The sequence below is a fragment of the Neoarius graeffei genome, chromosome 22 (assembly GCF_027579695.1).
Source record: "Neoarius graeffei isolate fNeoGra1 chromosome 22, fNeoGra1.pri, whole genome shotgun sequence".
In the NCBI taxonomy this organism is placed as follows: Eukaryota; Metazoa; Chordata; class Actinopteri; order Siluriformes; family Ariidae; genus Neoarius; species Neoarius graeffei.
In genome coordinates, this window is record NC_083590.1 from 23,086,629 (window position 1) to 23,100,307 (window position 13,679).

General features: G+C 40.0%; 1 protein-coding gene across 1 annotated transcript in view; it reads right to left on the reverse strand.

Annotated features, from left to right (window-relative positions):
• LOC132870779 (NACHT, LRR and PYD domains-containing protein 12-like) overlaps positions 1-13,679 on the reverse strand; it is a 165,524-nt gene that overhangs the window by 93,949 nt on the left and 57,896 nt on the right. The window contains 4 exon segments of the mRNA XM_060904635.1: positions 1,928-2,038; positions 4,403-4,513; positions 10,765-10,875; positions 12,948-13,100. Of these exon segments, the coding sequence (XP_060760618.1) occupies positions 1,928-2,038; positions 4,403-4,513; positions 10,765-10,875; positions 12,948-13,100 (486 nt within the window).

Consider the following 13,679-nt stretch of genomic DNA (forward strand, 5'->3'; position numbering starts at 1 on the left):
TCAACATTAAAGCAGATACGCAGAGCCATAGCCTCACTTTCATTTGTAAATGCCTTGAGACCTCAAGAATGGCACAGGAATTGTTTTAAGCACTAACAATAAATCTAATGTAGTCATTTTTACGATTAAAGTGATTTATATAGGTAGCGGTCTGAGTGAATGACCTTGACATCCGTAACGTCACAGCAGAAAGTCTATCGGTCTCATCGCCATTTCCGCCATGCTAAAACACAGAGCTGACTGCAACTCCGATCCTCCATTTTGAGCTAATTTATTGCCATGCCACGTAGACGTGTTGCTGGCGGGTGCAGCAACACAACAGAAGGTGGATTTACGTTGCATTCGTGGCCCAAGAATGTGCAAACTGCAAAGATTTGGACGCGTTTTACAAGAAATTCACAGGCACATTGGGCGGCTACGACGTGGTCTCTCCACTGCACATTTTACTGAAGACTCATACGAAACCTCTGATCTGTTGAGAAGCGTTGGCTATAAGCCCATATTGAAAGAGGGTGCAGTACCAACAATTAAATAAAACTACAAGAAAAGGAAAGTATTTATTTTATTTATTTATTTAAAGGAAAGCGAGTTCAGTTGCACCAGTCCTCCAGGAGCATGAGCCGAGGGTTGTTGGTAAAACACGGGACGGAACGGGACATATCGCTCAGGCAGTGACCTCCCCGCGGCTGTTGCTAAAACTGGTGACATCCTGTTCCGTCCTGGGTTTTAGTAATTGCCTGAGCCCAGCAGTAATGGCGGAGTACTCAGTATGGAGAGAATGGAGAATGAGTGGAGCAGCCGTCTGATTTCTCCGCTGGATATTACTGCCATCTCGCCCTTACGTGGAAGAAGCAAATGAACGGAGAACTGACTGAACAACTGAAAAAGTCAGATTGTTTCAAAACAAAATCGGCCACAAGATCGGCCTTCAAGAAGCGAGAACGCAGACGGGTAAGCTCCGACTCTCATTTGGATACAAAACAAAAATACTCGTCATTTACCTGCATTTAGATTAATGCATATAACTTTTATTTTGTGTTTAAGTTACCGGTATAAAATGATTTAATTTGCTTAAGAATATGATTGTCTCAGTTCATCTGATTATTTAATTAGCCTTTTACGTTTTATCAGTGAAAATGCATGTACGTTGCACAAGTTATAACACCTATCCTGTTTTAATGAGCGTCAACCCACAATCAGTGAAGTCAAATCAGTCTTAGTTGAGCAAGTCGGTAACGGTATTTCTTACTTTCACCATAAATTTTTATTTATATTACTTTGATCTATAGCTGTCAAAGGCCTCGGCCTTAAAACCGGTTCCTGCTGTGACGTCACGCACTCAGGGCTGGCTGGCTCAGTGGGGCAGCTCGAATGCCAACTTTGTGGTCGAGTTTAACTCTCAAAAATATATTTTTTTTAATTCCTATTTATGCAGCATACAAGAGTCAAGGATGGAGATACTATCCACTCAGAAATTTATTTAAAAATAAAAGCTCTGCATATCTCCTTTAAGCAGTAATCAATCCAAAAGTTCTTCCTGTAAAGTGTATTATAAGCATTAAGTGCAAGTGCTGCAGAAGCGTTAGAGCCCAATTAAAGTATAACAAACTGATAAATATCAAATGAAATGTACAGTCTTTATTGGTTGTTTTAATTATCTTTTTAGCCATTACTGTTACTTTTATTCACATCCAGATGCATTTACCACCATATTATGTGACACTGTGAAACACTGAACTGTGCAGTTATTGATATTAATTACTCTAAAATGTTTAGTGAAAGTGTTATAACAGCATTTGGGCTTAATTAAAGTATAACAAACTGATAAATATCAAAATGCTGCTAATGATCTGGACTGGATAAAGGGATGTGTAACACGGCCTTTCTCTCTGCAGAGATGTTAACTATGAGAACTATGGGATGTTACCTGTGTTCAGATGAGGGGGTTTTAAACTTCAGAGGAATCTCCATAGACCCATCACTTTTCATGGAGACACAGCTGGGTGTTGGCGAGTCTGATCTCTCTACCTGGAGCTTTCTGTTCAACAGTATAGAGGAAACGTGAGACAGAATTTCAGCGTCTCAAATATCACAATAAAAAATACTGGGAGAGACGATTTTGCTGCTCATATCATGTATCACAATACAGTGGATATAAAAAGTATACACACCCCATCAAAATCATAGGTTTTGCTGATGTAAAAAGAAGAGACCACGATAAATAATTTCAAAACTTTTCCCACCTTCAATGTGGCCTATAACCTGTACAATTCAATTGAAAAACAAATCTATTAGGGGGAAAACAAACATACAATAAGCTGGTTGCATAAGTGTGCACACCCTTAAACTAATACTTTGTTGAAGCACCTTTTCATTTAATTACAGCGTTCAGTCTTTTTGGGTCAGAGTCTATCAGCCTGCCACATCAAGACTTGGCAATATTTGCCCACTCTTCCTTGCAAAAGCCCTCCAAATCTGTCAGATTGCGAGGGCGTCTCTTGTGCACAGCCCTCTTCAGATCACCCCACAGATTTTCAATTGGATTTAGCTCTGGGCTCTGGCTGGACCATTCCAAAACTTAAACTTTCTTCTTGTGAAGCCATTCTTTTGTTGATTTGACGTATGCTTGGGGTCACTGTCGTGCTGAAAGATGAAATTCCTCATCATCTTCAGCTTTCTAGCAGACACCTGAAGGTTTTGGGCCAAAACTGACTGGTATTTAGAACTGTTCATAATTCCCTCCACCTTGACTAAAGCCCCTGTTCCAGCTGAAGAAAAACAACCCCAAAACATGATGCTGCCGCCACCATGCTTCACCGTGGGTTTGGGGTTCTTTTGGTGATGCGCAGTGTTGTTTTTGCACCAAACACACCTTTTGGAATTGTGGTCAAAAAGTTCAAAGTTGGTTTCATCAGACCATAACACATTTTCCCACATGCCTTTGGGAGACTTGATGTATTTTTTTCGTAAAATTTACCTGGGCCTGGATGTTTTTCTTTGACCCTACCTCATAGTCCGGACATATGGAGAATACGGGAGATTGTTGTCACATGTAGTACACAACCAGTACTTGCCAGAAATTCCTGCAGCTCCTTCAGTGTTGCTGTCGGCCTCTCGGCAGCCTCCCTGACCAGTTTGCGTCGTCTTTTCATCAATTTTGGAGGGACGTCCAGTTCTGGGTAATCTCACTGTTGTCCCATATTTTCTCCACTTCTTGATGACGGTCTTCACTGTGCTCCATGGTATATCTAATGCCATGGAAATGTTTTTGTACCCTTCTCCTGACTGATACCTTTCAACAATGAGATCCTTTTGATGCTTTGTAAGTTCTCTACGAACCATGGCTTTTGCTGGAGGATGCAATGGAGTAAATGTCAGGAAAATCCTACTAGGACATGTGAACTTTATTTGGGGTTAATCAGAGTCATATTAATTGATGGCAGGTGTGAACTCAAAAAGACTGAATGCTGCAATTAAATCAAAAGGTGCTTCAACAAAGTATTAGTTTAAGGGTGTGCACACTTATGCAACCAGCTTATTGTACGTTTTTTATTTTTTGTGTTTTCCCCCCCGAACAGATTTGTTTGTTTTTTGATTGAATTGTACAGGTTATAGGTCACATTAAAAGGTGGGAAAAGTTTTGAAATTATTTATCGTGGTCTCTTTTTTTTTTTTTTACGTCAGAAAAACCTATCATTTTAACAGAGTGTGTACACTTTATATCCACTATATTTCTGTTTCATATTCTTTATGAGCTTGACCTCTTCTTACACACTCGGTGGCAGCACCAGAGACAGTCGCCCACAGAGCACAGAGCTATAGAGTGGACACCTCACTGCCTCAGAGCATGCTTACTTCACACAGTACAGAAAGTTAAGCTAATCACAAGGAAGTATTAATGCACACAGATCAAACACCAAGACCACACTGCGTGAACTTGGAAAAAATACTGGAACAGCATGTAGACCATTTACTGCTTAACATTAAGCAGTAATCAATCCAAAAGTTCTTCCTGTAAAGTGTATTATAAGCATTAAGTGCAAGTGCTGCAGAAGCGTTAGAGCCCAATTAAATTATAACAAACTGATAAATATCAAATGAAATGTACAGTCTTTATTGGTTGTTTTAGTTATCTTGTTAGCCATTACTATTACTTTTATTCACATCCAGATGCATTTACCACCATATTATGTGACACTGTGAAACACTGAACTGTGCAGTTATTGATATTAATTACTCTAAAATGTTTAGTGAAAGTGTTATAACAGCATTTGGGCTTAATTAAAGTATAACAAACTGATAAATATCAAAATGCTGCTAATGATCTGGACTGGATAAAGGGATGTGTAATACGGCCTTTCTCTCTGCAGAGATGTCAACTATGAGAACTATGGGATGTTACCTGTGTTCAGATGAGGGGGTTTTAAACTTCAGAGGAAGGTCCATAGACCCATCACTTTTCATGGAGACACAGCTGGCTGTTGGCGAGTCTGATCTCTCTACCTGGAGCTTTCTGTTCAACAGTATAGAGGAAACGTGAGACAGAATTTCAGCGTCTCAAATATCACAATAAAAAATACTGGGAGAGACGATTTTGCTGCTCATATCATGTATCACAATACAGTGGATATAAAAAGTATACACACCCCATCAAAATCATAGGTTTTGCTGATGTAAAAAGAAGAGACCACGATAAATAATTTCAAAACTTTTCCCACCTTCAATGTGGCCTATAACCTGTACAATTCAATTGAAAAACAAATCTACTGGGGGGGGGGGGGGGGGGTGTACGGGACAAACGTACAATAAGCTGGTTGCATAAGTATGCACACCCTTAAACTAATACTTTGTTGAAGCACCTTCTGATTTGATACTGCCGCCACCATGCTTCACTGTAGGTATGGGGTTCTTTTGGTGATGCGCAGTGTTGTTTTTGCACCAAACATACCTTTTGGAACTGTGGCCAAAAAGTTTAACCTTGGTTTCATCAGGCCACAACACATTTTCCAACATGCTTTTGGGAGAGTTAATGTATTTTTTTTTGCAAAAATTCAGCTGGGCCTGGATGTTTTTCTTTGACCCTACCTCATAGTCCATACATATGGAGAATACGGGAGATTGTTGTTCCATGTAGTACACAACCAGTACTTGCCAGAAATTCCTGCAGCTCCTTCAGTGTTGCTGTCGGCCTCTCGGCAGCCTCCCTGACCAGTTTGTGTCTTTTCATCAATTTTGGAGGGACGTCCAGTTCTCGGTAATGTCACTGTTGTCCCATATTTTCTTCACTTCTTGATGACGGTCTTCACTGTGCTCCATGGTACATCTAATGCCATGGAAATTTTTTTGTACCCTTCTCCTGACTGACACCTTTCAACAATGAGATCCTGTTGATGCTTTGTAAGTTCTCTGCGAATTATGGCTTTTGTTGGAGGATGCAATGGAGTAAATATCAGGAAAATCCTACTAGAACAGCTGAACTTTTTGGGGGTTAATCAGTCATTTTAATTGATGGCAGGTGTGAACCAGGGCAGGAATTTTACGAGGGCCATGGCCCTCGTGCCCTCTCAATTTGGCCTTGTACCCTTGGAAAAAAATATCTGCCGTAAGGCCACAGTGGCCTTGATGCCCTGCAGTTTTGCAGTCTGCCTCGTGACTGCCAAAAGGCTTTAACATCACCTGCGTCTATTGAGAAAAAAATACGTCTTTTGATGACATTCTGGATTCTTATTGGGCAATTCATCAGTGGTGGATTGGACTCGAGCCTGGCATGAACCGCTCTGACGTGCTATAATCATGGATGCAAACGGCGCGCCTTTTGGCGGATGCCACCTTTTTCACGGCTGTCTGAGGGACTTGTGTGAATTGTGCAGATCCGATGAGATTTTTTTTAGGGGGGACGTTGGAGTGTCTGATTATAATTTCAGCAAAGTAAATTCTGTATTAAATGACTAAATAAGCAAATGCCATTAGTCCATGAAACATAGGAAGTATAAGTATGAGAAGAAAGCTGCGCACGTAAAGCTAATTACGTAACTTATGTAACTTACGTTGGACTGATAGAAATCCTTGCGCGTGCAGTGAAGTGCAGCCAGCAGCAGATAATGGCACGCAGCCAACTGGCTTTACGTGCACAGCTTTCTGACTTACTGTTTTCTTCTCATACTTATACTTCCCATGTTTCATGGACTGTAACGGCATTTGCTTATTTAGTAATTTTAATACAGAATTTACTTTGATGAAATTATAATCAGACACTCCAACGCCCCCCCCCCCCAAAAAAAACCTCATCGGACCTGCACGATTCACAAGTCCCCCAGACAGCCGTGAAAAAGGCGGCATCCACCAAAAGGCGCACCGTTTGCATCTATGTATAATGACACCAATCTATCACCAGCCAACCAGGAGACTTAATCAAACGCATCCCCCACCCACTTGTGTCCGCGTCTGAGATGTTGAATTTTCACAGAAGGAGGGAAGAAGTTGACTGAGGTAAGACTGTGTGATAAATTAACGAACAAATAAGATAGGAATTTCAACATATAGGGCTTAAGTTTGTTACCGTTAAATAAGCATTGCTTGTACAGTAACGTTACGTCGTTACAACGTTGACCCACTTTTAACGTGCCGAGTACCGACTGTAGCTGCTAACATGCTAATTAGCTTGCTGTCAAGTTTTTCCTTTGTCGAGCTTTAAGCGTAAGGTCATGAATGTTACTACTGCTTGTTCCTGCCGTAATATGATACATGATATGTGCTGTTGTCTGTTCATCGCCACTTTTTTAATCTATGCAGTTAGCATTGTTTTGTTACTAGTATTGTATGTTTCTTTTTGCGGTGTAACCGAAGTGTAACTGCTGCCATCTTGACGAGATCACCATCGCAAGAGATTTTCTCTCATTGTTTTTGGCGTCATTACAACATTAACATTTACTTTTATTCATTTTCATATACATTCTAGTATATGTTCCATTTACAGTCAAACATTTTGATGTACTCCAGGCTCAATTTTGATTAATCAAAAATCTGCATAGTAGTACAGTCTGAAGATGCTCTTGCACATTCGGTGTCTATTGAACAAAAATTATGGGAGGATATAGGTTTAATAAGTTTTACAATTTTTGAAGTGAGTGATGGATTGATAAATTTAGATGTGTTCAATATTTTCTTATCCTCAGACATAATAGTGTAGGAGATGTTTCTTTACCTGCTTGATAGTTTCGACTGAGACTCCAATCTTCCTCAGAAGAGTCATTAGTCCTTAAATTAAATTCATTACAGACGTGAACTTAAAATCATTGTTTTATTTTATGGCCTTGGTGCCCTGGCTTTTGGCCTTCATGCCCTCAAAAAATTGACAGCCCAAAAGGCCAAGTGGCCTTGCCCCTAAAATGACAAAATTCCAGGCCTGGTGTGAACCCAAAAAGACTGAATGCTGTAATTAAATCAAAAGGTGCTTCAACAAAGTATTAGTTTAAGGGTGTGCACACTTATGCAACCAGCTTATTGTCTTTTTTTTTTTAAATTACCTCGCCCGCGCCGGAGTAAGCGGGGCGAGGTATTGTTTTCGGTTGGGTTTCTTTGTTTCTTTTTTGTTAGGAACATTACAGGAAAACGGCTAGACCAACCTTCATGAAACTTTCAGGATAGATGGGCATTGGTCTCAAATAGAACAGCCAACATTTTGAGGGTGATCCAGTCAAGGTCACCAAAAAGGTCAAAATCGTTTTGGTTGTGGCTACTGCCTCATATAGAGGTGCTAGCCACCATGTCATTGTTCTGTTAGAATGTAAGAGTGTAACAATCACGCACTGCGCATACACGTGTTACGATTAAAATGGCCGGTGAGTGTATACAATTCCGTTCACCATTCGAAATAAATGGACTAGACTAGAGCTGGGCGATATGGCCTAAAAAAAAAAAAAAAAACCTTCGATTTTTTCACAAAAAATTGGATTTTCGATTTTAATTGATTTTTCCCCCTACTAAAAATCAAACTACAGATGACAAATGGTTCAAAACAAGTTTTACCTTTATTTTGTTTTCACTTAAATTTCCCCTTTGGGGTTAAAGTGCAACCAGAAACCAAAAAGAAGCCAAACTAGATAGAACTCGACGCCAATGGCGTTGATGGGGATGCCTCTGCCTGGTAGACTACATGCCTTATGAAGTTGTGATTAAGTTAATGTCAACTTGGTATTTAGTGATATTATGCAAATGATGATATCCCACCTGACCTTGAAGTCTACAAGAACAGATAATATTTTGTTGTTCACAAGGTTGTGGGGCAGACATGTGACCTCAAAGTAACCTTGACCTTTGGCCTTCATATTCTAAATCAGTTCATCTTTGTCCCCAGGTGCACAAATACTGAAAGTGTGGTGAAATTCCTTTTATTAGCTTTTGAGATATTGTGTTCACAAGGTTTTTGAACAGACATTTGACCTCACAGTGATCTTGACCTGTGACCTTTTGATCTCAAAATCTAAATCAGTTCATCTTTGTCCCAAAGTGCACAAATGGTGAAAGTTTGGTGAAATTCCTTTCATTAGCCTTTGAGATATCGCGTTCACAAGGTTGCGGGACGGACGGACGGATGCACGCACGCACGGACAGACGGACAGCCCGAAAACATAATGCCTCCTGCACCTTACGGTGGCGGAGGCATTAAAACAAGCTTGTAGATGAGATGGCAGACCATGCCATTGTAAACAGTGAGAACATACAGGAACTTTTAGAAAGCTTTCTCCAACATAGCTTAGTCTCAAACTGGCACTGACACAATGCACCCTCAAACTTAAAAAAATAAATAAAATAAACGCCCCCTCAAAATAAATAAATAAATAAATAAATAAATAAATAAATTTGTGTCCTTTTCGATAAAACTGACAAAATAGGAAAAAAAATCCCGATTTTTCCACTGTATGTATGGGCACCATGTCTTTTGCAATAAACATCGCGATAGCATCTGTGATTGCTTCCACTGCGCCCCATTCTGATCATAAGGCACACAGTACGAAAATATGTCAGGAACAGCTGCTTGCTTTACTGTGGATGGTGCGCTCGTGCTGCGGCTATGTTCATTCCGCTGGGAGCAGCACTTCTCCCACTCTGCTGCAGGCTTCTGTTTAAGGTGTTGGAATAAATTAGTCGTGCTGCTTATTTGGAAGCAACCGTTTTCAAACACGCCTTACAACGAGGACTTGTTTGGTTTGCGTCCAACGCTGCAAAACCGAACCAATTCCAGATCATGGAGGAAGTTACTCCTTTCTTGGGCACAAGTTGTGGCTTTCCCCCAATCGCTGCCATGTTGTTTGCGTGTGTCTATGGCAAGCGCGCGGGAGGAGGGCTATAGTGTCAGTGCCCAAGCCGTTCTGCACATGTGCAGAGGGGAGCGTCGGTGGTGGTAGTTAAAACTGAGAGAAAAACGATTTTCATAAAAACACATCGTCCTTAACTGTAAATTCAAATTAATCGATAAAGTCAATTTATAGCCCAGCTCTAGACTAGACTAAAGAAATCACTTTCAGACATGTTTATGGTTATTACAGAAGGAAAGTGTGTTCCACTGAGCTCTAGAGCCGGGCCATTTCCGGGAAATAAGAGTTTCGGTCATGGCGACAGCATGTATGTCAGCCTCAGTTCAGAGGTTTCAGTTTCAAAAACTATAAGAAGTAAGAGTAGAATAATATAAAAGTACAGACAGTTGGTATATTTTACTTCTGTGATTTTTAAATTATTCACTTTTGGATCACGCTTCATTTTTGTGGCTACTGCCTCATGGAGTAAATATATATATGCTATATTTACTGTATGGACATGGGATCAGAAAACTGTTTTATTTATAAGCAGGAGCCACATGGACCCATAGGGTGCCTATTTTTTTTGCAATATCTTCCTTCTTATTCATCATAAGTGCTACCGGGCGAGGTTTGTTTTGCCTGGCAACACTTATGTCCCCCCCCCACAGATCTGTTTTTCAATTGAATTGTACAGGTTAACGGTCACATTAAGGGTGGGAAAAGTTTTGAAATTATTTATTGTGGTCTCATTTTTTTACATCAGAAAAACCTAACATTTTAACAGGGTGCGTACACTTTTTATATCCACTGTATATTACTTTAATATTCTTTATGAGCTCGATCTCTTCTTACACACTCGGTGGCAGCACCAGAGACAGTCGCCCACAGAGCACAGAGCTATAGAGTGGAAACCTCACTGCCTCAGAGCATGCTTACTTCACACAGTACAGAAAGTTAAGCTAATCACAAGGAAGTGTTATGGCACACGGGTCAAACACCAAGACCACACTGCGTGAACTTGGAAAAAATAACCCCAAACATTAACATTAAGCAGTAATCAATCCAAAAGTTCTTCCTGTAAAGTGTATTATAAGCATTAAGTGCAAGTGCTGCAGAAGCGTTAGAGCCCAATTAAATTATAACAAACTGATAAATATCAAATGAAATGTACAGTCTTTATTGGTTGTTCTAATTATCTTGTTAGCCATTACTGTTACTTTTATTCACATCCAGATGCATTTACCACCATATTATGTGACACTGTGAAACACTGAACTGTGCAGTTATTGATATTAATTACTCTAAAATGTTTAGTGAAAGTGTTATAACAGGATTTGGGCTTAATTAAAGTATAACAAACTGATAAATATCAAAATACTGCTAATGATCTGGACTGGATAAAGGAATGTGCAACACGACCTTTCTCTCTGCAGAGATGTTAACTATGAGAACTATGGGATGTTACCTGTGTTCAGATGAGGGGTTTTTAAAATTCCAAGGAATCTCCATAGACCAATCACTCTTCATGGAGGCACAGCTGGGTGTTGGTGAGTCTGATCTCTTTACCTGGGGTTCACTGCAGAACGTTATATTGTATTTCAATATTGTGTTACTGTAAGCTGCTATATATACACACACACACACAAGTTTCTATCATGTCTGGATTGACCAGGGTCTGAAATGCAAGTTAAAATCAATACCTGTGTGCTGTGCTTGATTTAAAACACACTCACTTCTAATAAGATTCAGAAACGCATCATGTTTTGTGCTGGCAGGGCAAACCCAGAAACTAATTAGGTGGAATGAGGAAGTACACTAAATAATGTCACAACTGTTTTTCCTCATCTGTGCAGGTCATCAGCAATTTTTTTCACGAGGGTGAATCATGATTTGTTCGTGGCGAGCAAGCAAATATTTCCCGATCCAGAAGGCAGATGATAATTTGCTATTTTTTATTATTTAAACACAAGCCACGGTCAAACAATCTCTCCATATTAATGTTGTTTTGAAATAGCTTTATGACAGTTCAACTGAAAAAGATAGTAACATGTTAATGTTTTGCCTCTATATGAAGCAGGTGCCACAATGAGCATATATTTTTCATGAAACAGTAAAATGTCTCAGTTTAAACATCTGATATGTTACCCATGTTCTATTGTGAAAAATATATGGGTTTATGAGATTTGCAAATCACTGCATTCTGTTTTTATTTATTTTAAACAGCATCCCAACTTTTTTGGAATTGGGGTTGTGGACTTCATGTGGTTACCATCCACAAACCAACAGCCAAGCAGAACGGGCAAATCAAAAAGTAGGTTGCTACCTCTGCATAAAGAACCAGAAGGAATGGGCACACTTCCTTCCATGGGCCAAGTACGCACAGAATTAGCTTATACATTCAGCCACTCAGCTAACCCCGTTCCAGTGTGTACTCGGATACCAACCCCCTTTGTTCCCTTGGGACGACACTTCACGCAGATCCCAGCCATAGACTCTTGGTTCCAGAGGAGCCAGCAGGTATGGGAGGAGGTACAGCAGAGGCTGGAGACAGTCATCGCCAAGTTCAAACATTATGCTGACAAACACAGAAGCACTACTCCCGAATATGCCCCAGGTGAGAGTGTATGGGTCTCCACAAAGAACCTCAGAGAGCCTAACTCATGTAGGAAACTACAAGCCAGATTCATCTGTCCTTTCAAAGTCCTACACAGAATAAATGAAGTATCAGCAGTGAAATCCAGAGTTCGGAGCAGCCTCCAAACACGACCGTTCTGGATCACACCTCCCAAGATTCACAGCACCCTCCATCACCAGAGTATTAACTACTGCACCTGCCTCCAATTATCCCGCAATCACTTCCCCTATATAAGCCCGCCTCTCTCCTCAGTCAACGCAAAGTATCGTTCTGTGTCCTGTACTTGAATATACCGAGCTGTTTGGTTTCATGACTGACTTCCCGATTTAGACCACTGTTCTCGCTGTTTTCCTGACCTCTTTTCCTCATCTCTCCTGCATTATTCTGTCTGCTGATCGATCTACCCATGCCCGTTTCCTGACCACGATTTCTGTCTCACGATTTGGCTTCAGCTGCAGTTTGCACCATATCCACTCTCCCCTGCACCTGCATCCGTAAGTGCCTGCGATCTGACAATTTCAGACTTTTCTCTCCTGTGAAAGTCTGCTTAAAATTCCTTATTTCCCACACTGTGTTTATTTATTTATATTTATTTAGACACACACACAAAATGCACACATACACGACATTAAGTCCTCCTAGTGTCTACAAAGCAAAAGAAATAAATAGAAAATGACATTTCCAATTTCACGTTGCATAAAATAAATTGTAATAATGAATTGAGCAATTTTTAAACTTGACGATTTTGTGTGCTTGTTCACGACATTTTTATCTGCATTTCTTGAGTCTCTGACTCGAGCTTCTGCTTTTATATGAATCTTAAATCAATTTTACTGAACAACAAACAGCATTAAAGACAACAGTTAGAAAAAAACTCTGATTAAATAGCATACAGCAAAACTTTCTGAAACTGGTGTCATTTCATGGCCTGGTAAAGTGATATTAACTGAAATTAAAGAAAAATTGAGGTTAAATTTACCCCCCAACATTTTTCTAAAAAGATTATTACTTACATCGGTCCCTCTCGTTCATCATCCTCAACAGTAGAGAGGATATCCTCTTTTTCATTATCTTCCATTGCATTGTCCAGCACCATTACGCCTGGGGCGTTTACCATCGGCGGAACAGCAGCAGGGCCTTCATCTGAGACACCACGGTCCCTCAACCTGCAGAGACGCAATGAGACACACTACACTGCATCAGTTTATGAACATCAAGATTTGCTTTGTGTGTCTAAGTTAGAGGGGTGTGTGTGTGTGTGTGTGTGTGTGTGTGTGTGTGTGTGTGTGAGAGATGAGAATACATGAATAGTGTAGGATGTAAATAATATACAGTGGATATAAAAAGTGTACACACCCCGTTAAAATGTTAGGTTTTTCTGATGTAACAAAATGAGACCACAATAAATAATTTCAAAACTTTTCCCACCTTTAATGTGACCTATAACTTGTACAATTCAATTAAAAAACAAACAAAAGGGGGGGGGCCGCTAGTGAGCAGACAACGTGGGAGGCTGTGCTTTCAACAAGCTCCGCTAAAATCTGGTTCAAAATAGTTTTTTTAGGCACTTTATACCCAAAAAAAAGGCTACAAAACATTGCTTTAAGTATAAATTGTCATTTATAATTTTCATTAGTTTTACTTTAAAGGAATACTCTGGAGTGAAATGCTTTTTAGGGCTATTTTCGCATTATTGGGAGTGCATACGTTGAGTTGCTACCACAATCACATCAATCGGTTGTCTC